The 27,646-nt window shown below is 35.5% G+C and overlaps 1 protein-coding gene across 2 annotated transcripts; it reads left to right on the top strand.

Moving 5' to 3' along the window:
* Nucleotides 1-26,787, top strand: LOC144431267 (uncharacterized). Of its 2 annotated transcripts, XM_078119151.1 has the most exons (6): nucleotides 1-425; nucleotides 760-856; nucleotides 1,527-1,619; nucleotides 1,892-2,006; nucleotides 2,684-2,754; nucleotides 26,577-26,787. In XM_078119151.1, exons 3-6 carry the CDS (start codon nucleotides 1,554-1,556, stop codon nucleotides 26,778-26,780), a joined length of 456 nt encoding a protein of 151 aa, XP_077975277.1. In that variant the 5' UTR covers nucleotides 1-425; nucleotides 760-856; nucleotides 1,527-1,553; the 3' UTR covers nucleotides 26,781-26,787. The 2 variants fall into 2 exon arrangements, with proteins under 2 accessions (XP_077975277.1, XP_077975276.1); XM_078119150.1 differs by having other exon boundaries at nucleotides 1-856.
* Nucleotides 26,788-27,646: the final 859 nt, after the last annotated feature.

The raw sequence follows: 27,646 nt of genomic DNA, 5'->3' as shown, positions 1-27,646 counted from the left end.
CACATTCCTAAGCCGCACTGTGTGATTTGATAAGCTAATAATCTCAAAAAACAATAACGTATGTGGGCGTCAAATGATAAAATTAATTACTTTTAGCTTTCGAATCAATGAATTAAATTCATACAAACGAGCATCGTAAAAGTTCACATGTAGGTTATACATATATATCTGCAGCATCCAACAATAACGTATATATAAACCCCAACACAAGCTCGCTTTTACATCGCATTGAAATAATCTTCTTATTCGTCATACTGAGCAATGTTTTGTTTATGTTCACGAACGCGTATGGATTGTTGAATGATAAGGTAAAATATATAATTCTCAATATATGAATCGCCTCAGATCTTCTTCGATAGACCGTGTCCAACACACTGAACATGAGAATGTATAGTTGACACCAACCAATGATGGGTTTGTTAGTCGTGAGTTCAATTGATTTGTTTGTTTATTCACTTATACATAATTCTGTCATTTTAAAGAAACCTTGCTTAAAGCAAGTAGCTTACAAGCATTTATAAATAAATGAGTTTATTTTCTGAACTATGTCAGAGCGGACCGAAGCAATGTTAGATATGTAGGTAACGTCAGAAAATTTTCACTCCACTGCGAACTACATATCATTTACAAACCAACCCCTGACTGAGGAAGTTGACAGAATTTTGACTGCCAATGCAGATTAAAAAGTTTTTTTTTTTTGAGTTTAAGTAAAATCTTTCATTGCACAGATACTTTTCTAAAAATATTCTTATTATACAGTTTATTCAAAAACATTTCGCATCCGGCAAACGGCAAATGATTTTAATCCAGAACTGCAGGCTGAAGTTCAAAGTACGGGGAAATTGAAACTGGAATTGTGAGATATTTTTTACGTACAATAGCTTGTATAATCGGCATAACCAATGATATGCATCGATCTAAATCTATTGGTTTGGCATTGCAACCTAATTCATTTAGGGATTTATTTTGAGTTGGAAAGCACGGAATATAAACCTGAGATATTTAACCTACGAGGACAACATATTTAGTTCTGACGATTTAACCATTAGTCCTAACAAGTCTCTCATCAAGAAGCTGATATATATTCAAGATTTTGATAGTGTCAGACAACGCATTAGTCATCAAAACGTGAAAGCGTATATTGAAGCTTTAATCAGCTTTATCAAGCCCTAGTTCCCCGTGTTGATACTGGAATGGTATTTTACAACCACATGAAGGCAATTGTCTGTGTCATAATTTAAAATCTGGAATGGTAATAAAATAGCTTTTCTAGAAAGGTTTTAAAATCATTGAGTTGGGGGTTAAAATAATTTTCCTTCGTTTATGGTATAAATATCTGTTTTCTGCAAATTCCATAGTGACCAAGATGGAATTATTCTCTGCCATGATTCAGAAGTCGGAATTATTTTTTTATAAACTCAATGTTGAGGGTCTAATACGCGTGTGATATGTTTTATACGTTTTAAAATGCTTATTTTTGTCTACTTTTTTTTTCAGCATTTTCACATTTGTTATCACTTTTTCAGATTGTTGGTGGATCGGCCTACATCACTATGAAAAATAGGGCAGAAGCCATTATATGTATGCAAAAGCTCAGACAACTGAATATAGATGGAAAGGTAACTAGTGATCTACGATTAGCCAAACAGTTATTTATTAACTTTTTACTTTGTTTAATTGATATGTAGAGAGCATACCTTTTGTGCGTAACATCAAGGACAAACAGACGTTGAAGTGTTGACAGAATAAATTAAATCACTTTTTTCATATAAATTATTTAAAAACTCGTGGCTTTGTAGTTAATGGGAATTTCAGTACGAGTTAAATATGAGGTTTTCTTGTCCAAACGACAACAACATGAGCAAAAAGTTTTAATATACGTTTTTTTTAGTTTCTTATCGTGAACTGGTCCCCGGGAAAGGAAGCGGAAGAAAAGATCAAAGAGTATTGGTTTGAGGAAAAAAGGGTTTATGATATTCCAGTTTCGACATTTAGCTCGTCGTCAGGTACAATGCCTCGCATCCATTCTGAACCAACAGAAATAAACAGTGATATTTTTTCAGGGAAGTTTTGTCCCTAATGGACTGTTTTATTTCTTTATCTCGAAAGTATACGACACTATTCGATAATCATTATAGACGCGATATCGATCACGTCTATGAGAGAGTGAGTGAGTGACAAGACATTCGTGTTAGTGTGCAGGAAAACTCTTAAAATCGCATAGTGTAAATACTTCCCTTCATTACATGCATGCGGATTGTACAGATCAAGCGCAAATCGATGATTATGGAGTACTCACGTTACCCCCACTGATAGTAATAGAAAAATTTCGAAAATATTAACATATAGTTTAATCTATCACTATCAGCATATGACATTTTTGATGCATGGTGTGAAATAACGTAAATAGGTTTTTCAAATTGTTCATAGCATCGGATATCATGATTTCATATGAAATCAAGAAGAATGGCATCACGCGTTACCACGATAAGTCACAGCAATAAAGACGCGAAGACTACGAAAATAATTGACAAAAAGTAGCATTATCGGCAAAATTCAAATGTGTTAATAATATCTGAAAAATTATTTCGTTAAAAATTCAGAATAATATACCCGTTTAAATGGAATTGCATATATTTGTATTGTATATTTTCACAAATGTAACAAACATCATTTTTAACAGTCCAACCTGAGGTCCGGTCCCAGCGAGGATGCATGGCGCAAACTAGCCTTTCCGACCAAGTGCATTCGCAGGTGAGTCGTGTAGTTAACAACATTACGCATTAATAGCAAGTTCTGTGCAATATAGGAAAATATTAGTAGATTTTTCGGGGGCATGAGCTTGGTGGTAACCGGCCAGCGATTGCATTAAACATCTTATTATTGGGACAAGATAGTAATCCAAAAAATGTTTGTTTTTTATATTAAAACCCATCCTACGCGGTGAGGAAAAGTTATGTCAGTCTCATTTCAAAACCACCTTAGTGTTTTATTTGATTAGCTTTGTATTGAAAAAAAATTGATTCAGTCTTAGGTCGCAGAATCACATAGAATATCCATATTTAATTTTGTCAATACATTCTTTCATTATATACGTATCTATTATTGCGATTGTAAATGAGATAAAATAATTGGCAAACCACGATTAGATTCATTATAACGTACCGTATTTTATAAACCATAAGGTACATTTTATATCCAATCCTTCTCGAATCGATCGTTATTCTGATAAAGCTAACGTGTGACTCCGGTAGCGCGTTTTGTCTTGCCTTCAATCAAAACCACTGCCAATACCGGCTATGTCTGACATCCCGATGAACATAATATAAAAATAAAATTTAATCAATTAACCTGGTGTGCCTCTTGGTCGGTAATATGCAAAATGCATGATTAAAATTAAAAAATATATATTATATATTATAAAAATAAAGAAAAAGTTTGGATAAAAATTATTAGACTCGTGAAGAGGTCCTCAATATCAACTTCGTAATTCAGGACCAGGATCGCGACAAAAACATGGACCCGAATGATTACGAACAAGACCAGAGCCAGGACCGTCCGGACGAAAGGCAAATCCTGAGCCCGCTCGACAAAGACAAAGACCTCCCAAAACAGGTCCAGGACCCCCCCAGAACAAGTCGAGGAATTCCCCGATTCCGACTATAATGATCAAAGCCAGGACCTTTTCAATCAAGGCCAAGTCCAGGACCATCGCGATAAAGGCCAAGTTCAGGAACGGCGGGTAATCATCATGAGTGTGATGTAATTGTCTAGAAACATTTTTGTATAAACATGGTTTTCTTCTATTTACTTGAATTGTTTCAAATTATTAGGAGACCAATCCACTAATCCAGTGGCTGGTTTTTCGTCTATTAGTTCCGACTTTCAAAATCGCTTACTGTAAATTTAGAGATTAGTTCACCTTCATCAACGTGGTGTTCTTGGCAATGCTGAATGTCGACTAGAACGCAACTTATTTCTGCGACAATCAAGCTTGTATACGAGGTGTGGCTAAAAAGAAACGAGACTGACGTCACAGATTGCGCAACACGATTAACCATTGGTAATCAACACTTTTACAGTGTGGTGTAATATGTGTTCTTTGTTCAACAGCTTTTTTGACACAATATCGCAATTATTTTTGCTCTTTAGGAGCCATAGGTGAATGTGATTAATTGCTTGTTGAAAAAAAAATTGCCGTGCGAGATCTGATTGAGTTTTTTGGCGATAGGGGGTTCAATTGCAGAATGACGATTGAGCAATGAATTAACATTAAATTTTGTGTCAAACTTGGAAAAACGGCGACTGCGACTTTGAAGAAATTGTGTGATGTTTATGGAGATTCTTCCATGTCCAGAACAAGAGTTTTCGAATGGCACAAGCGATTTGTGGGATGCAGGGAGGATGTGGAGGATGATTCGAAGTCAGGAAGGCCTTGCACTTCCACAACTGATACCAACATCGAAAAGGTATCAGTTGTGAGTTCAGTTGTGAAAGGCAGTTGATTCGCAGCGACCGTCGCTCAACAATTCGCGTCATTGCGAAGTTGGAAAAGACAAAAAAAAACGGTTCGCACCAGTTTGGTTGACACTTTTGGCTTGTGAAAGGTGAGTGCCAAAATGGTGCCAAGGCTGTTGACTGAGGAGCAGAAAGCTCAACGATTAAATGTTGCCCAGTTGACATGCATTTTTCCAAGTTTGACACAAAATTTAATGTTAACTCTTTGCCCAATCGTCATTCTGCAATTGAACCCCCTCTCGCCAAAAAACTCAATCAGATCTCGCACGGCAATTTTTTTTTCAACAAGCAATTAATCACATTCACCTACGACTCCTAAAGAGCAAAAATAATTGCGATATTGTGTCAAAAAAGCTGTTGAACAAAGAACACATATTACACCACACTGTAAAAGTGTTGATTACCAATGGTTAATCGTGTTGCGCAATCTGTGACGTCAGTCTCGTTTCTTTTTAGCCACACCTCGTATATATATATTTTTTATATTTCAACTAAATTAAATTTTTTGATTTGTTTTGTTGAGGTTTGCAGTTAGCTCGTCACAATATTCCAATTACAATGGTTGATTCCAATCAATTAACCTGGTGTGCCTCTTGGTCGGTAACATGCAAAATGCATGATTAAAATTCAAAAAATATATATTAAATATTATAAAAATAAAAATAAAGTTTGGATAGAAATTATTAGACTCGTGAAGAGGTCCTCAATATCAACTCCGTATTTCAGGACCAGGATCGCGACCAAAACATGGACCCGGATGATTACGAACAAGACCAGAGCCAGGACCGTCCGGACGAAAGGCAAATCCTTAGCCCGCTCGACCACGACAAAGACCTCCCAAAACAGGTCCAGGACCCCGCAGAACAATTCGAGGAATTCCCCGATTCCGACTATAATGATCAAAGCCAGGACCTTTTCAATCAAGGCCAAGTTAAGGAACGGCGGGTAATCATCATGAGTGTAATGTAATTGTCTAGAAACATTTTTGTATAAACATGGTTTTCTTCTATTTACTTGAATTGTTTCTAATTATTAGAAGACCAATCTACTTGAATTGTTTCTAATTATTAGAAGACCAATCCACTAATCCAGTGGCTGGTCTTTCGTCTATTAGTTCCGACTTTCAAAATCGATTACTGTAAATAATTTAGAGATTAGTTCACCCTCATCAACGTGGTGATATTGGCAATGCTGAATGTCGACTAGAACGCAACTTATTTCTGCGACAATCAAGCTTGTATATATATATATATTTTTTATATTTCAACTAAATTATTTTTTTTTGATTTGTTTTGTTGAGGTTTGCAGTTAGCTCGTCACAATATTCCAATTACAATGATTGATTCCAATCAATTAACCTGGTGTGCCTCTTGGTCGGTAACATGCAAAATACATGATTAAAATTTAAAAAATATATATTACATATTATATAAAAAAAAAGTTTGGATAGAAATTATTAGACTCGTGAAGAGGTCCTCAATATCAACTTTTCAGGACCAGGATCGTGACCAAGACATGAACCCGAATGGTTACGAACAAGACCAGAGCCCGGACCGTCCGGACGAAAGGTAAATCCTGAGCCCGCTCGACCACCACAAAGACCTCCCAGAACAGGTCCAGGACCCCCCAGAACAAGTCGAGGAATTCCCCGATTCCGATTATACTGATCAAAGCCAGTACCTTCTCAACCAAGGCCAGGTCCAGGACCATCGCGATAAAGGCCAAGTTCAGGAACGGCGGGTAATCATCATGAGTGTAATGTTATTGTCTAGAAACATTTTTGTATAAACATGGTTTTCTTCTATTTACTTGAATTGTTTCTAATTATTAGAAGACCAATCCACTAATCCGGTGGCTGGTTTTTCGTCTATTAGTTCCGACTTTCAAAATCGCTTACTGTAAATTTAGAGATGAGTTAACCCTCATCAACGTGGTGTTCTTGGCAATGCTGAATGTCGACTAGAACGCAACTTATTTCTGCGACAATCAAGCTTGTATATATATATTTTTTTTATATTTCAACTAAATTAAATTTTTTGATTTGTTTCGTTGAGGTTTGCAGTTAGCTCGTCACAATATTCCAATTACAATGATTGATTCCAATCAGTTAACCTGGTGTGCCTCTTGGTCGGTAACATGCAAAATGCATGATTAAAATTTAAAAAATATATATTATATATTATATAAAAAAAAAGTTTGGATAAAAATTATTAGACCCGTGAAGAGGTCCTCAATATCAACTTCGTATTTCAGGACGGACCGTCCGGACGAAAGACAAATCCTGAGCCCGCTCGACCACGACAAAGACCTCCCAGAACTAGTCCAGGACCCCCCAGAACAAGTCGAGGAATTCCCCGATTCCGACTATAATGATCAAAGCCAGGACCTTTTCAACCAAGGCCAAGTCCAGGACCATCGCAATAAAGGCCAAGTTAAGGAACGGCGGGTAATCATCATGAGTGTAATGTAATTGTCTAGAAACATTTTTGTATAAACATGGTTTTCTTCTATTTACTTGAATTGTTTCTAATTATTAGAAGACCAATCCACTAATCCGGTGGCTGGTTTTTTTTTCAATAGTTTTTGAATGACTTTTATGTTTTTGTTTCAGTAACCATTATTATCATGCCATTATTTAATTAAATTATTAATTGGTTTCCGCTATAAATGCTTCTCATTATGCTTTGAAAAAGCAGATTGTAATGGATGATACGTTAAACATGTGATATCTTTGTTTATCACACGCATTTGTTTTGACACGGCACTCTATTATTTTTACAGTCTCGTCCTGAATACAAAGTCACCGGTCTTTACGTAATGCACGTCGTTGTATGCAAAGCATGGCGTCAAATAGGACAGGATAAAGATTTTTTCATTTCAACAATAAGCAAAAATATTTTTGCCAATTTTGAAAGTTTATTTCAATGGGAAAGGTGGGATTATTGACTATGCATATTTTGCAACTGGTTGTGCCACAAGGCATGACTATGGTGTCAGAGATATATTTTCAATCTTCGATGGACCAAACAACTCATATTTATGCTAAAAACGATGCTGAATTTTCAATCTGATCAAAAATTTCATTCACGGATATTTTTTTCAATAGTTAATGACTTTTATGTTTTTGTTTACAGTAACCATTATTACCATGTCATTATTTCATTAAATTAATATTTGGTTTCCGCTATAAATGCTTCTCATTATGCTTTGAAAAAGCAGATTGTAATGGATTATACGTTAAACATGTGAACTATCTGTTTGTAAATAAACCTTTGTTTGATTTATCACACGCATTTGTTTTGACACAGCACTTTATTATTTTTACAGTCTCGTCCTGAATACAAAGTCACCAGACTTTACGTAATGCACGCCGTTGTATGCGAATCATGGCGTCAAATAGGACAGGATAAAGATCCTTTCATTTCAACAATGAGCAAAAATATTTTTGCCACTTTCGAAGTTTATTTCAATGTCCGCCAGAAGAAAAGATGGGATTATTGACTATGCTTTTTTTGCAACTGGTTGTGCCACAAGGCATGACTATGGTGTCAGAGATGTATTTTCAATCTTCAATGGACCAAACAACTCATATTTATGCTAAAAACGATGCTGAATTTTCAATCTGATCAAAAATTTCATTCACGGATATTTTTTTCAATAGTTAATGACTTTTATGTTTTTGTTTACAGTAACCATTATTACCATGTCATTATTTCATTAAATTAATATTTGGTTTCCGCTATAAATGCTCCTCATTATGCTTTGAAAAAGCAGATTGTAATGGATGATACGTTAAACATGTGAACTATCTGTTTGTAAATAAACCTTTGTTTGATTTATCACACGCATTTGTTTTGACACAGCACTTTATTATTTTTACAGTCCTATTTTTACCTGAATACAAAGTCACCAGGCTTTACGTAATGCACGCCGTCGTATGCGAATCATGGCGTCAAATAGGACAGGATAAAGATCCTTTCATTTCAACAATGAGCGAAAATATTTTTGCCACTTTCGAAGTTTATTTCAATGTCCGCCAGAAGAAAAGATGGGATTATTGACTATGCTTTTTTTGCAACTGGTTGTGCCACAAGGCATGACTATGGTGTCAGAGATGTATTTTCAATCTTCAATGGATCAAATTTTAGAATTGCCGGAGTCGTAAATCAATCTATTCTGTGGTTCTTTCTTTATTGTTTTGGAGAAAGTCGTAATTTCAAACTCTTAAAACCTGCTTTTGTTTATTGGTTTAAAAAAGTCTACACAACTGCATACAGAAACTCCAGTAACAATAATAAATTTACCTATCTTAAAAATCTGTTGTACGGATTACATGTGTAAAAGCTTTTGCGGACAAATTTTGATTCGATTTCCAACCTATTTGTTCAATAATATTTCATTAGATATAAGTTGTACTTTTGATATTTTATTACCGCTAACAACTAATGAACCAGTCAATCAATTCCAAAATCTTGGTACAACAAGACGAATAAGTCGCCATAGCGTAAATATTTATTTTTCTATTCTGCTGACGTTGACCATTCCAACTATTTGTCGTCCATATGCATATATTTTTATCATCACTCTTTTATTTATTCATTTTAGCTGCAAATCCTTGAAGTTCTGAAGCTTTGGAAGAAGTTTTTTCCTTCTGCATCAACTAAGCATCGATTATGCCCCCTGAGCATGAGGGTTTACCGGAAACTTATCCTCAACTTTCTGACTTCTTCTACGAACTATATCGTAAGTTGTTTCAGATCTATTTTTGAGGTTCTTTTTTATTGCGCCGTTTGCGTCATGTAAGTGGTCACTGATCTGTCTGTATGTAATAAGCTACATGTTATTGAATAATTTGAATTTCCCATGTTTGCCATTGCTAAACCAATTTTGTGCACCCTGGTGAAATTAATAAGAATTCAATGCGTGTTGATCTCGTAAAATTTAGGTCAAATTTTAAGCCAATAGGGCATTTCAATATGATGTTTGAACGTCTTATACAAACTGGATTAATAACATTTTTACCAAAACATGATGTAGAAAACAATTACCAATTTTGTTTTCAATATTATCAATTTAGGGTATTGCAATTATATAGAAACGTAAATATTTATTGACAAATCTTAAAATGGCCTTTGACACTGTTAATCAGGATCTCGTCATTCACATGTCGTAGAATTATGGTATCGGAGGAATACCCAATAAACTCTCTAGTTACTTGAGTGATTGAAATTAACAATTTTTTGATATCTATCTGTGACTAGATGGGTTCCACATATATTGGGCCGTCTATTACCCTTTGTCTTTATTAATGACATTGCTGATGTTCATTGTTTTTCTTAAAAAAATTTTACTGATGAATCGTGTTTTGAGGCAAATCTCTACAAGCTCTTAAATCAATCAAAAGCGAACCTTGGGGTTTTAAAAGTGACCAAAGGCTATAATTGATCAACAACAAACATTAACAAATACAAAATTATGGGTATTTCACTAGACAAATTTAAACACAAATCAATCTGATAATTTTATTTTTTAACGCCAGAATTATGTAAGTATGTTGGAACAACTCACAAGCTCCGGTATTTTACATCTGTGACAACTTTACATAAGCATGATTAATCATCATCTGTACAATAGTCGTACATAAGCATGATTAACCATAATCTGTACAATAGTCGCATCAATATGGCATTCTTGTGAGTCGGCCGAAAAACTCTGTACATCGAATTGAAATTGTACAACATAAAGCCATCCGTCCTGCCTCTGTTGGATGTCACAACTCAATCTCATCTATTCCAGACTTTAAATTCTCAATATTTATCAACTAGAGGTACTAAATATTATTGCACGAACATAGCAAAAAATTCCATGTCACATTAAGTGACTTTTTGAAGCATATCGGCATTCGTTCATGAATATCAAATTATTGTACCAACATAGCATAAACGTCTCTATCACATTTACCTATAACATGCCCAAGCATAGTGACATTTATTCAAGAAGATCACATTCCCAAGCCGCACTGTATGATTTGATAAGCTAATAATACTAAAAAACAATTCAATAACGTATGTGGGCGTCAAATGATAAAATTAATTACTTTTAGCTTTCGAATCAATGATTCAAATTCATATAAACGAGCATCGTAAAAGTTCACATGTAGGTTATACACATATGTCTGCAGCATTCAACAATAACGAATATATAAACTCCAACATAATCTCGCTTAACATCGCATTAAAATAATCTTCTTATTCGTCATACTGGGCAGTGTTTTGTTTATGTTCATGAACGCGTATGAATTGTTGCATGATAAGGTAAAATATATAATTCTATTTCTAATTGATATATATATACATATATATATATGAATCGCCTCAGATCTTCTTCGATAGACCGTGTCGTGACCGTGAGTTTATTTTCTGAACTATGTCAGAGCGGACCAAAGCAATGTTAGATATGTAGGTACCGTTAGAAAATTTTCACTCCACTGCGAACTACATATCATTTACAAACCAACCCCTGACTGAGGGAGTTGACAGAATTTTGACTGCCAATGCAGATTAAAAATTTTTTTTTTTTGAGTTTTAGTAAAATCTTTCATTGCACAGATACTTTTCTAAAAATATTCTTATTATACAGTTTATTCAAAAACATTTCGCATCCGGCAAATGGCAAATAATTTTAATCCAGAACTGTTGGCTGAAGTTCGAAAGTACGCGGAAATTGAAACTGGAATTGTGAGATATTTTTTACGTACAATAGCTTGTATAATCGGCATAACCAATGATATGCATCGATCTAAATCTATTGGTTTGGCATTGCAACCTAATTCATTAAGGGATTTATTTTGAGTTGGAAAGCACGGAATATAAACCTGAGATATTTAACCTATGAGGACAACATATTTAGTTCTGACTATTTAACCACTAGTCCTAACAAGTCTCTCATCAAGAAGCTGATATATAGTCAAGATTTTGATAGTGTCAGACAACGCATTAGTCATCAAAACTAGAAAGCGTATATTGAAGCTTTAATCAGCTCTATCAAGCCCCAGTTCCCCGTGTTGATACTGGAATGGTATTTTACAACCACATGAAGGCAATTGTCTGTGTCATAATTTAAAATCTGAAATGGTAATAAAATAGCTTTTCTAAAAAGGTTTTAAAATCATTGAGTTGGGGGTTAAAATAATTTTCCTTCGTTTATGGTATAAATATCTGTTTTCTGCAAATTCCGTAGTGACCAAGATGGAATTATTCTCTGTCATGATTCAGAAGTCGGAATTACTTTTTTATAAACTCAATGTTGAGGGTCTAATACGCGTGTGATATGTTTTATACGTTTCAAAATACTTATTTTTGTCTACTTTTTTTTCAGCATTTTCACATTTGTTATCACTTTTTCAGATTGTTGGTGGATCGGCCTACATCACTATGAAAAATAGGGCAGAAGCCATTATATGTATGCAAAAGCTCAGACAACTGAATATAGATGGAAAGGTAACTAACTAGTGATCTACGATTAGCCAAACATTTATTTATTAACTTTTCACTTTGTTTAATTGATATGTAGAGAGCATACCTTTTGTGCGTAACATCAAGGACAAACAGACGTTGAAGTGTTGACAGAATAAATTAAATCACTTTTTGCATATTAATTATTTAAAAACTCGTGGCTTTGTAGTTAATGGGAATTTCAGTACGAGTTAAATATGAGGTTTTCTTGTCCAAACGACAACAATATGAGCGAAAAGTTTTAATATACGTTTTTTTTAGTTTCTTATCGTGAACTGGTCCCCGGGAAAGGAAGCGGAAGAAAAGTTCAAAGAGTATTGGTTTGAGGAAAAAGGGGTTTATGATATTCCAGTTTCGACATTTAGCTCGTCCCCAGGGACAATGGCATTCTCAACCAACAGAAATAATTAGTGAGATTTTTCTTTAGGGAAGTTTTGTCCTTAATAGACTGTTTTATTTCTTTTTCTTGAAAATATACGACACTATTCGATAATCATTATAGACGTGATATCGCTTTTGTGAGTGAGTGCCAATACATTCGTGTTAGTGTTCAGGAAAACTCTTAAAATCGCATAGTGTAAATACTTCCTTTCATTACATGCATGCGGATTGTACAGATCAAGCGCAAATCGATGATTATGGAGTGTGGCGTAACTACCCATTGGATCCGTACGTTGCTGGAGGGCGGCAAAATGTGGCAAAACGTTTTAAACGAAGCGGCAAAACGTTTTAAATGAACAAAGGCAGTCACATTAATTTATTTTCAGAGAGACACGGACTTATTCAATGTTAACTTGGGTCGTTTGTGACTCACTATGTGTTATCTGGGACGGCATAATGATACTCGTGCTGTTGAAGTCATAATAGAATGTCGGTTGTAACTTTCAAGCTCTTGCATCGTTCGGTCAATTTAGCTTTGGTAGTTAAGTTTATATTAGTTTTCAGTTTATTTCACTTTCTCGAGAAGACATGAAAGAACTGCGAGGTCATCGAGTCAACTGCTACTTTCACCATCTGTCTGTTATAGATAGACGGGATTTCTTCATGTGGCAGATGAGATAACCCGTTAAGTTTTTTTTTCCAAGGTCACGGACTTACTGAGCGCCATGCAGGGAACCTGAGATTGCCATTTTTAAATACTTTAGCATACATCGATCGACCCAGGGAATTCGTGAAAGGTTTAAAGTTTCGGGTCTGAAATATATCACTTTGCTTAGCTCATCAAATTCACAATAAGTTTTTTTTAACTTTTGTGCTGCAGATTCCAGAACAAGATTTAAGTTGCAAATTTTAAAGTTAACTTTTTACTATGAAGAGAGTAAGAGAAAGTGTAGCACTTTTCAGAAAAAAAAAGTTAGAGAAGAGAAACTAAAAAAGAAAGAAGGAGCCATTCTGAAGTTTGTCAAAATTGCCTCTGTCAAAGAAACAGAAGAGGTTAGCAGTCACAGTAAATCGCTACCTCAAATTGAATATATATATTGTTTCTGTTGCAGGTTATTTCAATCGAGAATTGATAATTCTTCATTTGCTTTCAAACCTTTTGTAAATTTTTGGCATCTTAATCCGCTCATTTCTAGTAACGAAAATTCAGTTAAAAAGTTCACAAACAGTGCTTTGATAAATGGAATGAGCTCGCACTGAGGCTTCAGGTTCATCAAACAATTGACAAATAAATGCAAATTCTTATAAATAATTCTTATAAATAAGTTACAAAATAGATGAAAGAGAAATCTTGCAAAGCGTAATCGCAGTCATAGTTCAGTTCAAGGAACCAGGGGAATTTTCTTGGAACGTTAAAACTCCTTGCAAATTAAAGTACAGTCATTGACGAACACATTTTTGGTACCCAACTCTCTAGAAAGGTCATGGCAACGTACCTTTAACCAGCTATCCAAAATGAATTAATCGAGCTTCTTACAAATAAAAGAATCCTTTCTGAATTTCTTTCCACTGCACGGAAAAAGTGCATACGAAATGACCAAGATTATTCTGAATGAGCTTCGGCAAAATGGCTTAGACATGATGTTGTGTAGAGGCAAAGCATACGATAATGTTTCCACCATGACGAGAATTCGTACTGGAGTGCAATGCAAAATAAAAGATATTAATTCTAAGGCCTTGTTCATCCCATGTGGAAACCACTCACTTAACCTTGCAGGAGTTCACGCAGTGGGATCGTCGGAAGTTTCTAAAACATTTTTTGCTGTTGTGGAAAGGATTTACTCCTTTTTTTCTGCTTCTACTCACAGATGGAAAGTATTGCTAAAGTATGTGCCAAATGTGGTAAAACGGGTGATTGACACACGATGGAGTGCGCATTACGGGCGCTTCAGCAATATTTCATTGACGTTGTTGGTGCATTAAACAAACTTTGTGATCAAAATGAAAACATTGATACACGAGGACAAGCGCGTGGAATCTTGGATGCGATTCAGCGTTTTTTCTTCGTTTCGTTTTTACAATTCTGGTTGGAAGTCCTAAGAGAATCTCATGACAGAATTTTTACAGCGGAAAGGTCTGTCTCTGGAAGAATGTACCCACAAGATGAAAGCATTCATTGTTTTTTTGAACAATAAGCGCAATGCAGTGATAAAGCAATGCATTGAAAGAGCGATCAAGATATGCAAAGATCAAGAAATACCGATTGAAGAGAGACGGGTCGGAAAGAAGAAACGTATGCCTGGCGAATATGCAGAAAACGTAGGTCTCTCGGCTGTTGAAGAAGTCAAAAGATGCATGTTAGAAGCTATGGACCGGTTTCGGAGTGTGGCGGAAAAGCGTTTCACTCCTTGTTGCGAAGTGACAGTATCGAAATAGATATGGGAAAATATATGCTGATGACGTAAATTTTATCGAGTTACGACTAGAAATCTCTAGGTTTAATCGACTAGTACAATCAGGTGGTTTTACATTTAAAAATGACGCTACAGCGCTGGACGTTCTGCAGTGGTTAAGCAAACATCGTTTATGTGAATCAACACCTTATTTATTTATGAGCCTTAGGCTTTACCTCACTGTTGCCTGCGAAAGAAGTTTTTCAAAACTTGAGTTGATAAAATCTTACTTGAGATCGACTATGGACGAAAGCAGGCTGTCTGCGGTAGCAATACTGTCTATTGAAAGTGATTTAGTCGAAGCATTATCTTTTGACGATATAATTTCTGAGTTTGCTTCAATGAAAACTAGATTGAATTTGGAACTATCAATAAAATTTAACAATTACTGCTTTAATTTTTTTTTTGTGTGGAATTTTATTCAGCTTTTACGATGGTGTTTAGGGGGCGGCATTTTGTGCCAAGATCCAGGGGAGCCACATTGCGTTGTTACGCCACTGCCCCCACTGATAGTAACAGAAAAATATTAACATATAGTATAGTCTATCACTATCAGCTATTACCATTTTGATGCATGGTGTGAAATAACGTAAATACGTTTTTCAAATCGTTCATAGCATTGGATATCACGATTTCATATGAAATCAAGAAGAATGGCAGCACGAGTTACCGCGATAAGTCACAGCAATAAAGACGCGAAGACTACGAAAATAATTGACAAATATTAGCATTATCGAAAAAATTCAATCTCAGTATTGACAACATTATTATCTGGATTCCGACCTCTGATCCTCCTGCCAACTTATTTCTACTTCCTTCATAATCCTCATCTGAATCACTATTACTCCCATCGTCATTATCGCTCTTGTCCCAATCCCAAATAGTGAGTACATCTTCAAGACTGAGTCTCCTTCTACAGCCAACCTGCCTCAATGCCATTATCCGAAATTGCTTCACGTTACTTATTGATGCTCTTAAAACTTGCACGCTCCACAAGCTGAATAAATTCTTAAAATTACGGCCATACAATCCTAAAAGAGACTCCGTAAGTGCAAACTTTTCATGAAAATGAATATGTTCAAGTACCCGCAGTGTCACCACAAATTTTTATCAGCGTCAAGAGAAATTGAGTTTATGCATTTACATTTAATAAAAAGTACCAAACTAAAATAAACTGTTTCTGAATTAAAATACGGTAATTTTTAAAATTATATCTTACTTTAAATTTTCGGATAATTGCTCCAAACTTTTTCACCCAAGGGGTACATGTGACGTTCTTTCAGGCAGGTGGTAAAAAGACCACGCCTCCGGAATCAGTGCGCCACCAAGTGTTAAATACCAGGTGTACAGCCCTTTGCATTGTGGGAGTTACTTTCCACAATCGAGTACACGTGCGTGTGCAGTCTAGGTTTCAGAACACGGTGACACCCGTGTTACCTGGGGTTTTGTAGAGTTAAAGTTCTGAAGCTTTGGAAGAAGTTTTTTCCTTCCGAGATACTGCATCAACTTAGCTTAATAGGGAGCAACTTTATCCCTTTCGATCCAGCATCGATTATACCTCCTAAGCATGAGGGTCTACCCGAAACTTATCGTCAACTGTCTGACTTCTTCTCGGATGCATTTGCGAAGGTTTGTATTTATTTTAAAATACATATAATTTTTTTTACCTTACTGTAATTTATTTACAATTTTCACCGCCTACTTCATTTCAGTCTCAGGAATGCAGATTTTACGCTCAGCCGTCATTCCACTACAACCCCAGCAAATCTCAAGATAACCGAACTATATCGTAAGTTGTTTCAGATCTATTTTTGAGTTTCTTTTTTATTGCGCCGTTTACATCATGTAAGTGGTCACTGATCTGTCGGTATGTAATAAGCTACATGTTATTGAATAACTTGAATTTTTTCATGTTTGCCATTGCTAAACCAATTTTGTGCACCCTGGTGAAATTAATAGGAATTCAATGCGTGTTGATCTCGTTTCAATATGATGTTTGAACGTCTTATACAAACTAGATTAATAACATTTTTACCAAAACATGATGTAGAAAACAATCACCAATTTTGTTTTCAATATTATCAATAAGGGTATTGCAATTTTATAGAAACGTAAATATTTATTGACAAATCTTAAAATGGCCTTCGTCAATGTTAATCAGGATCTCATAATTCTCACGTCGTAGAATTATGGTATCGAAGGAATACCCAATAAACTCTTTAGTTACTTGAGTGATGAAAATTAACATGTTGAAGTAGGAATCATTTTTTCTGGTATCTATCTGTGACTAGATGGGTTCCACATATATTGGGCCGTCTATTACCCCTTGTCTTAAATAATGACATTGCTAATGTTCATTGTTGCTCTCAAAATTTCTTTACTGATGAATTGCGTTAAGGGGCAAATCTCTACAAGCTCTTAAATCAATCAAAAGCGACCCTTGGGGTTTTGAAAGTGACCAAAGGCTATAATTGATCAACAACAATCATCAACAAATACAAAATTATGGGTATTTCACTAGACAAATTTAAAACGCAAATCAATCTGACAATTTTATTTTTCAACGCCAGATTATGAAATATAAGTCCCTATAAATATCCGATTATTGGCATAAATAAAATTTAATTTTACTGTTAAATTATGTAAGTAAGTTGGAACAACTCACAAGCTCCGGCATTTTGCATCTGTGACAACTTTACATAAACATGGTTAACCATCATATGTACAATAATCACATCAATATGGCATTCTTGCAAGTCAGCCGAAAAACTCTGTACATCGAATTGAAATTGTACAAAATGGAGCCATCCGTCCTGCCTCTGTTGGACGTCACAACCTAATCTCATCTATTCCAGACTTTAAATTCTCAATATTTATCAACTAGAGGTACTAAATATTATTGCACGAACATAGCAAAAAATTCCATGTCACATTAAGTGACCTTTTGAAGCATATCGTCATACGTTCATGAATATCAAAATATTGTACCAACATAGCATAAAAGTCGCTATAACATTCCTAAGCATAGTGACATCTTTTCAAGAAGATCACATTCCTAAGCCGCACTGTGTGATTTGATAAGCTAATAATCTCAAAAAACAATAACGTATGTGAGCGTCAAATGATAAAATTAATTACTTTTAGCTTTCGAATCAATGAATTAAATTCATACAAACGAGCATCGTAAAAGTTCACATGTAGGTTATACATATATATCTGCAGCATCCAACAATAACGTATATATAAACCCCAACACAAGCTCGCTTTTACATCGCATTAAAATAATCTTCTTATTTGTCATACTGAGCAATGTTTTGTTTATGTTCACGAACGCGTATGGATTGTTGCATGATAAGGTAAAATATATAATTCTCAATATATGAATCGCCTCAGATCTTCTTCGATAGACCGTGTCCAACACACTGAACATGAGAATGTATAGTTGACACCAACCAATGATGGGTTTGTTAGTCGTGAGTTCAATTGATTTGTTTGTTTATTCACTTATACATAATATTGTCATTTTAAAGAAACCTTGCTTAAAGCAAGTAGCTTACAAGCATTTAGAAATAAATGAGTTTATTTTCTGAACTATGTCAGAGCGGACCGAAGCAATGTTAGATATGTAGGTACCGTCAGAAAATTTTCACTCCACTGCAAACTACATATCATTTACAAACCAACCCCTGACTGAGGAAGTTGACAGAATTTTGACTGCCAATGCAGATTAAAAAATTTTTTTTTTTTTTGAGTTTAAGTAAAATCTTTCATTGCACAGATACTTTTCTAAAAATATTCTTAATATACAGTTTATTCAAACACATTTCGCATCCGGCAAACGGCAAATGATTTTAATCCAGAACTGCAGGCTGAAGTTCAAAGTACGGGGAAATTGAAACTGGAATTGTGAGATATTTTTTACGTACAATAGCTTGTATAATCGGCATAACCAATGATATGCATCGATCTAAATCTATTGGTTTGGCATTGCAACCTAATTCATTTAGGGATTTATTTTGAGTTGGAAAGCACGGAATATAAACCTGAGATATTTAACCTACGAGGACAACATATTTAGTTCTGACGATTTAACCATTAGTCCTAACAAGTCTCTCATCAAGAAGCTGATATATATTCAAGATTTTGATAGTGTCAGACAACGCATTAGTCATCAAAACGTGAAAGCGTATATTGAAGCTTTAATCAGCTCTATCAAGCCCTAGTTCCCCGTGTTGATACTGGAATGGTATTTTACAACCACATGAAGGCAATTGTCTGTGTCATAATTTAAAATCTGAAATGGTAATAAAATAGCTTTTCTAAAAAGGTTTTAAAATCATTGAGTTGGGGGTTAAAATAATTTTCCTTCGTTTATGGTATAAATATCTGTTTTCTGCAAATTCCGTAGTGACCAAGATGGAATTATTCTCTGTCATGATTCAGAAGTAGGAATTACTTTTTTATAAACTCAATGTTGAGGGTCTAATACGCGTGTGATATGTTTTATACGTTTCAAAATACTTATTTTTGTCTACTTTTTTTTCAGCATTTTCACATTTGTTATCACTTTTTCAGATTGTTGGTGGATCGGCCTACATCACTATGAAAAATAGGGCAGAAGCCATTATATGTATGCAAAAGCTCAGACAACTGAATATAGATGGAAAGGTAACTAACTAGTGATCTACGATTAGCCAAACATTTATTTATTGACTTTTCACTTTGTTTAATTGATATGTAGAGAGCATACCTTTTGTGCGTAACATCAAGGACAAACAGACGTTGAAGTGTTGACAGAATAAATTAAATCACTTTTTTCATATAAATTATTTAAAAACTCGTGGCTTTGTAGTTAATGGGAATTTCAGTACGAGTTAAATATGAGGTTTTCTTGTCCAAACGACAACAATATGAGCGAAAAGTTTTAATATACGTTTTTTTTAGTTTCTTATCGTGAACTGGTCCCCGGGAAAGGAAGCGGAAGAAAAGTTCAAAGAGTATTGGTTTGAGGAAAAAGGGGTTTATGATATTCCAGTTTCGACATTTAGCTCGTCGCCAGGGACAATGCCTCGCATCCATTCTCAACCAACAGAAATAATTAGTGAGATTTTTCTTTAGGGAAGTTTTGTCCTTAATAGACTGTTTTATTTCTTTTTCTTGAAAATATACGACACTATTCGATAATCATTATAGACGTGATATCGCTTTTGTGAGTGAGTGCCAATACATTCGTGTTAGTGTTCAGGAAAACTCTTAAAATCGCATAGTGTAAATACTTCCTTTCATTACATGCATGCGGATTGTACAGATCAAGCGCAAATCGATGATTATGGAGTAATCACGTTACTCCAACTCAGTGGCGTAACTACCCATTGGATCCGTACGTTGCTGGAGGGCGGCAAAATGTGGCAAAACGTTTTAAACGAAGCGGCAAAACGTTTTAAATGAACAAAGGCAGTCACATTAATTTATTTTCAGAGAGACACGGACTTAAACGACCCAAGTTAACATTGAAGCCAAATAATTGTGACTCACTATGTGTTATCTGGGACGGCATAATGGTACTCGTGCTGTTGAAGTCATAATAGAATGTCGGTTGTAACTTTCAAGCTCTTGCATCGTTCGGTCAATTTAGCTTTGGTAGTTAAGTTTATATTAGTTTTCAGTTTATTTCACTTTCTCGAGAAGACATGAAAGGACTGCGAGGTCATCGAGTCAACTGCTACTTTCACCATCTGTCTGTTATAGATAGACGGGATTTCTTCATGTGGCAGATGAGATAACCCGTTAAGTTTTTTTTTCCAAGGTCACGGACTTACTGAGCGCCATGCAGGGAACCTGAGATTGCCATTTTTAAATACTTTAGCATACATCGATCGACCCAGGGAATTCGTGAAAGGTTTAAAGTTTCAGGTCTGAAATATATCACTTTGCTTAGCTCATTCTGCATATAAAACGAACAACTCCTCAATCAACTAAAATTTTAACAAGGATAAAAACAAAGGCTGAATATAATGTTTCTGCGACGTATTATAGAATTCTGTTTATACGTTTTGGCACGTCAATGTCTGTCCTCATAATTAGACAGGACGAAGCAGCTCGCATATTACATGTTGAGAACAGGCTGTCCATCGGAGGGGCGGTTACTGTTCTCGAACCCCAGTGCGACAGTGAATGGAACGATTTACCAATTATCACGACGGAGCATCCGTTATTTCCTGATTCTTCGCCGCGGTAACCGTTACCTGAAGTAATACCACAAGGTTTGATAGGTAGCGGCGACTTCGCAAGCTTCTGCATGGCAATTGACAGAATTAACGTTATTTCTGTCAGTTTCATACCTGGATGCAATCACGAATACTGCGATTCTCGTTACGGTGTCAATTGCCCAAGGAGCGTTTCGAAGAGATTATGCAAAATGACCGTGCCGCAAGTTTGTTTTGAAGTACCTGATATAGATGGCAAATGGGTACCATACGCGAGCAAGACACTTGCTCTTTCTGTATTTAATGAGGAGCTGTTGGTTGCAAAAACTCAAAAAGAAATTGATTACATGGAAATGGGGAATCACATGGCTGAGGCTCTTGAAAATCATCGCGGATTCAGGATACTGGGCTGGTACCGTCCTGATGTCACGAAAGACGACGTTGTTACTGAAACATGTAAATTACATACCAGCTTACTGACAGTAGTAGGTGGACCTCTGCAGCGGTTTGATTTTGAACCCGTCAATGAGGTTGGAAATGAACCAGATGAAGCTGATGATAACGATGTTGTTCAATAGCAAGTTTGTGCCAGTTTTTTCCATTAGTACTTGACGGCGACATGACCCCTGTCTTTGGAATTCATGAATCAAGTAATTTCTTAACATTTCATTTTTTGTATTTCAGTGTTAATGTAGCTGTTTGTAATGTGTTATTATTTGTGAAATAATGTTTATGGCTATTTTATTATGCATTTATTTTACGTAATATCTTGTATTTGTTATTATGATGTATTATGTAATTCGTGGCTTGTCTTGTCATATTGTACGATACACGACATCATTTTTTTTACTGTATGTACTTTGTTCATTAATATTCACAATTCTTTTAACAGATACGGTATTATTATTTTTTTTAATTAAAATAAAAAATAACGATTTTAGGCTAATTGTAATAGCTGTTACTGCAGACTTCTCGTGAGGGTCAAAGGCGCAAACGAGCGTGCAGTTACTGCAATGACGCTGGCCATAATGGACGGACTAGTATGATCCTGAAACTTGTAGGAAAGAAGTAGAACGGCGATAAAGAACATTAAGACAATTCGTCATATGTAAGTAACAGGCTTCTTAAATTGAAATAAAGTGTTGAACTGTTTGAAGTTTCATTTACGTTAAACTGGAAATGTGTTTAAGCGTTTAAACTTAGAGCAAATGCAGAAAAAGATAAGAAACGATGGTAAATTTTTGTTTAGTTTCATATTGTGTACGCTTCGCTGTGAGTTAGTTATTGTAAATAATGTTAATTTCAGTCAATGGACTTTATTGTATGCATCACTGATTATGTTTAATGTACGCCACTTCTTACACTACTCAATTCTCTGTTCCAATGGATTACAGCTAGGTTCTTGAAAATCAATTTGTGCCATTCAAAATTTTGAAATAAAAGTTTTCATTAAGATTTTTAAGATGATATGCATATTTGTATAGAGGGAAATGTTGATGGTTGCGCCTATGAAATAGTAATAACTGAGAGTCGCTTCAAAACTTACCTAATGGTTTAAAATGGCATTAGTAAAGCTGCATGTTACGTATTCTTAATTAACGACCGTTAAAAAACTTTCTCGATCTCTTTTACTGCTTTTCACTGTTTGATACGTTTAATAGTAAAGAATACAAAATGCTACATATATCATGCGATGTTGTCCTAAATTTCATTGCGTTATCGAAATCATTGTTTGAAAGTGTAGCGTTTAATGGATACTTTAGAAGTGACTATTGAAGTTGGAAGCTGTATTAACAACAGAGAGATCCGTTGTAGTAATTGAATGAGATCATTTCTGAATTATAAGTATTGAACCTACCATTTGGCATAAGGGTTACAGTTAATTTTCAATACATTTATATATTTTAAGTTTTTTACTCTGTTGCTGGCAGCCAGTTGGGAAGAATTTTCTGGAATCGGTCAGGCAAATTCGGCTATGTAGGCGCTCATACATATGTTAAACAGATAGTTAGGCCTAAACCTGAGATTTTTTAACCCACGAGGACAACATATTTAGTTCTGACTATTTACCCATTAGTCCTAACAAGTCTCTCATCAAGAAGCTGATATATATTCAAGATTTTGATAGTGTCAGACAACGCATTAGTCATCAAAACTTGAAAGCATCTCAGCCTGTGGATGAAACACTTTCAGATAAAGATAAAAAACGATGTGGCTACTTGGCTGGAAGTATTAACTCATGACATGAGAGTTTAGAAGATAAAATCAGGGCCCGAAAGGTTTCAAAATAAAGAAGGGCTATTCAAGCCAGCGATTAGAGTAATTAAAGAAGGAAACAAAGAGAAATTATCCCTAAGACGATAAAGAATGGTGATGAAGTTCTCAGATCATGGTTCCTATATTCGAATAGCCACTCAAGATTATATTGTTTCTGTTGCAGGTTATTTCAATCGAGAATTGATAATTCTCCATTTGTTTTCAAACCTTTTGTAAATTTTTGGCATCTTAATCCGCGCATTTCTAGTAACGAAAATTCAAAAGTACACAAACAGTGCTTTGATAATGGAATGGGAGGCTTCAGGTTCATGAAACAATTGACAAAGAAATGCAAATTCTTATAAATAAGTTACAAAATAGATGGAGAGAAATCTTGCAAAGCGTAATCGCAGTCATAGTTCAGTTCAAGGAACCAGGGAAATTTTCTTGAAACGTTAAAACTCCTTGCTAATTAAAGTACAGTCATTGACGAACACATTTTTGGTACCCAACTCTCTAGAAAGGGCATGGCAACGTACCTTTAACCAGCTATACAAAATGAATTAATCGAGCTTCTTACAAATAAAGGAATCCTTTCTGAATGTCTTTCCACTGCACGGAAAAAGTGCATACGAAATGACCAAGTTTATTCTGAATGAGCTTCGGCAAAATGGCTTAGACATGATGTTGTGTAGAGGCAAAGCATACGACAATGCTTCCACCATGGCGAGAATTCGTACTGGAGTGCAACGCAAAATAAAAGATATTAATTCTAAGGCCTTGTTTATCCCATGTGGAAACCACTCACTTAACCTTGCAGGAGTTCACGCAGTGGGATCGTCGGAAGTTTCTAAAACATTTTTTGCTGTTGTGGAAAGGATTTACTCCTTTTTTTTTCTGCTTCTACTCACAGATGGAAAGTATTGCTAAAGTATGTGCCAAATGTGGTAAAACGGATGATTGACACACGATGGAGTGCGCATTACGAAGCTGTGAAGGCGCTTCAGCAATATTTCATTGACGTTGTTGGTGCATTAAACAAACTTTGTGATCAAAATGAAAACATTGATACACGAGGACAAGCGCGTGGAATCTTGGATGCGATTCAGCGTTTTTTCTTCGTTTCGTTTTTACAATTCTGGTTGGAAGTCCTAAGAGAATCTCATGACAGAATTTTTACAGCGGAAAGGTCTGTCTCTGGAAGAATGTACCCACAAGATGAAAGCATTCATTGTTTTTTTGAACAATAAGCGCAATGCAGTGATAAAGCAATGCATTGAAAGAGCGATCAAGATCTGCAAAGATCAAGAAATACCGCTTGAAAAGAGACGGGTCGGAAAGAAGAAAAGTATGCCTGGCGAATATGCAGAAAACGTAGGTCTCTCGGCTGTTGAAGAAGTCAAGAGATGCATGTTAGAAGCTATGGACCGGTTTCGGAGTGTGGCGTAAAAGCGTTTCACTCCTTGTTGCGAAGTGACAGTATCAAAATAGAAATGGGAAAATATATGCTGATGACGTAAATTTCACCGAGTTAAGACTAGAAATCTCTAGGTTTAATCGACAAGTACAATCAGGTGGTTTTACATTTTAAAATGACGCTACAGCGCTGGACGTTCTGCAGTGGTTAAGCAAACATCGTTTATGTGAATCAACAACTTATTTATTTATGAGTCTTAGGATTTACCTCACTGTTGCCTGCGAAAGAAGTTTTTCAAAACTTGAGTTGATAAAATCTTACTTGAGATCGACTATGAACGAAAGCAGACTGTCTGCGCTAGCAATACTGTCCATTGAAAGTGATTTAGTCGAGACATTATCTTTTGACAATATAATTTCTGAATTTGCTTCAATGAAAACTAGACTTCTTGAATTTGGAACTCTCAATAAAATTTAACAATTGCTGCTTTAATTTTTTTTTTGTGTGGAGTTTTATTCAGCTTTTACGATGGTGTTTAGGGGGCGGCATTTTGTGCCAAGATCCAGGGGAGCCACATTGCGTTGTTACGTCACTGCCCCCACTGATAGTAATAGAAAAATATCGAAAATATTAACATATAGTATAATCTATCACTATCAGCTATTACAATTTTGATGCATGGTGTGAAATAACGTAAATACGTTTTTCAAATTGTTCATAGCATTGGATATCACGATTTCATATGAAATCAAGAAGAATGGCAGCACGATTTACCGCGATAAGTCACAGTAATAAAGCCGCGAAGACTACGAAAATAATTGACAAATATTAGCATTATCGACAAAATTCAAATGTGGTAATAATAACTGAAAAATTATTTCGTTAATAACTCAGAATAATATACCCGTTTGAATGGAATTGCATATATTTGTATTGTATTTATTCACAAATGTAACAAACATCATTTTAACAGTCCAACCTGAGGTCCGGTCCCAGCGAAGATGCATGGCGCAAACTAGCTTTCATGGCCAAGTGCATTCGCAGGTGAGTCGTGTAGTTAACAACATTACGCATTAATAGCAAGTTCTGTGCAGTATGGAAAAATATTTTCGAATGGAATTTTCATATTAGTTACGGAAAAAGGAAGTTCTAGTTCAAGTACGGTATGCGATTGTCAAGTTTATTTTTTAGGCGCATGAGCTTGAGCCAGCAATTGAATTAAACATCTTATTATTGCGACGAGAAAGTAATCCAAAATTTGTAATCCATCCATCCTACGCGGTAAGGAAAAGTTATGTCAGTCTTATTTCAAAACCATCATAGTGTTTTATATGATTAGCTTTGTATTGAAAAAAGATTGATTTAGTCTTAGGTCGCAGAATCACATAGAATATCCATATTCAATTTTGTCAATACATTCTTTCATTATATACGGATCTATTCTTGCGATTGTAAAGGAGATAAAATAGTTGGCAAATCACGATTAGAATCATTATAAAGTACCGTATTTTATAAACCATAAGGCACATTTTATATCCAACCCTTTCGAATCAATAGTTATTTTGATAAAGCTAACGTGTGACCCCGGTAGCGCATTTTGCCTTGCCTTCAATCAAAACCAATGCCGATACTGGCTAAGTCTGACATCCCGATGAACATAATAAAAAAAAATCTAATCAATTAACCTGGTGTCTTTTGGTCGGTAATATGCAAAATACATGATTAAAAGTTTGAAATATATATATTATATATTATAAAAATAAAAAAAAAGTTTGGATAGAAATTATTGAAGACTCGTGAAGAGGTCCTCAATATCAACTTCGTATTTCAGGACCAGGATGGTTACGAACAAGACAAGAGCCAGGACCGTCCGGACGAAAGGCAAATCCTGAGCCCCCTCGACCACGACAAAGACCTCCCAGAACTAGTCCAGGACCCCCCAGAACAAGTCGAGGAATTCCCCGATTCCGACTATAATGATCAAAGCCAGGACCTACCTTTTCAATCAAGGCCAAGTCCAGGACCATCGCGATAAAGGCCAAGTTCAGGAACGGCGGGTAATCATCATGAGTGTGATGTAATTGTCTAGAAACATTTTTGTATAAACATGGTTTTCTTCTATTTACTTGAATTGTTTCAAATTATTAGGAGACCAATCCACTAATCCAGTGGCTGGTCTTTCGTCTATTAGTTCCGACTTTCAAAATCGCTTACTGTAAATTTAGAGATTAGTTCACCCTCATCAACGTGGTGTTCTTGGCAATGCTGAATGTCGACTAGAACGCAAGTTATTTCTGCGACAATCAAGCTTGTATATATATATATTTTTTATATTTCAACTAAATTAAATTTTTTGATTTGTTTTGTTGAGGTTTGCAGTTAGCTCGTCACAATATTCCAATTACAATGGTTGATTCCAATCAATTAACCTGGTGTGCCTCTTGGTCGAAAACATGCAAAATGCATGATTAAAAGTTTAAAAAATATATATTATATAAAAAAAAAGTTTGGATAGAAATTATTAGACTCGTGAAAAGGTCCTAAATATCAACTTCGTAATTCAGGATCAGGATCGCGACCAAAACATGGACCCGAATGATTACGAACAAGACCAGAGCCAGGACCGTCCGGACGAAAGGAAAATCCTGAGCCCCCTCGACCACGACAAAGACCTCCCAGAACTAGTCCAGGACCCCCCAGAACAAGTCGAGGAATTCCCCGATTCCGACTATAATGATCAAAGCCAGGACCTTTTCAATCAAGGCCAAGTCCAGGACCATCGCGATAAAGGCCAAGTTCAGGAACGGCGGGTAATCATCATGAGTGTGATGTAATTGTCTAGAAACATTTTTCGTATAAACATGGTTTTCTTCTATTTACTTGAATTGTTTCTAATTATTA

This window comes from Styela clava, chromosome 13 (genome assembly GCF_964204865.1).
Source record: "Styela clava chromosome 13, kaStyClav1.hap1.2, whole genome shotgun sequence".
NCBI lineage: Eukaryota > Metazoa > Chordata > Ascidiacea > Stolidobranchia > Styelidae > Styela > Styela clava.
Note: the sequence above shows the minus strand (reverse complement) of the source record. Positions and strands in the feature narration are given on the sequence as shown.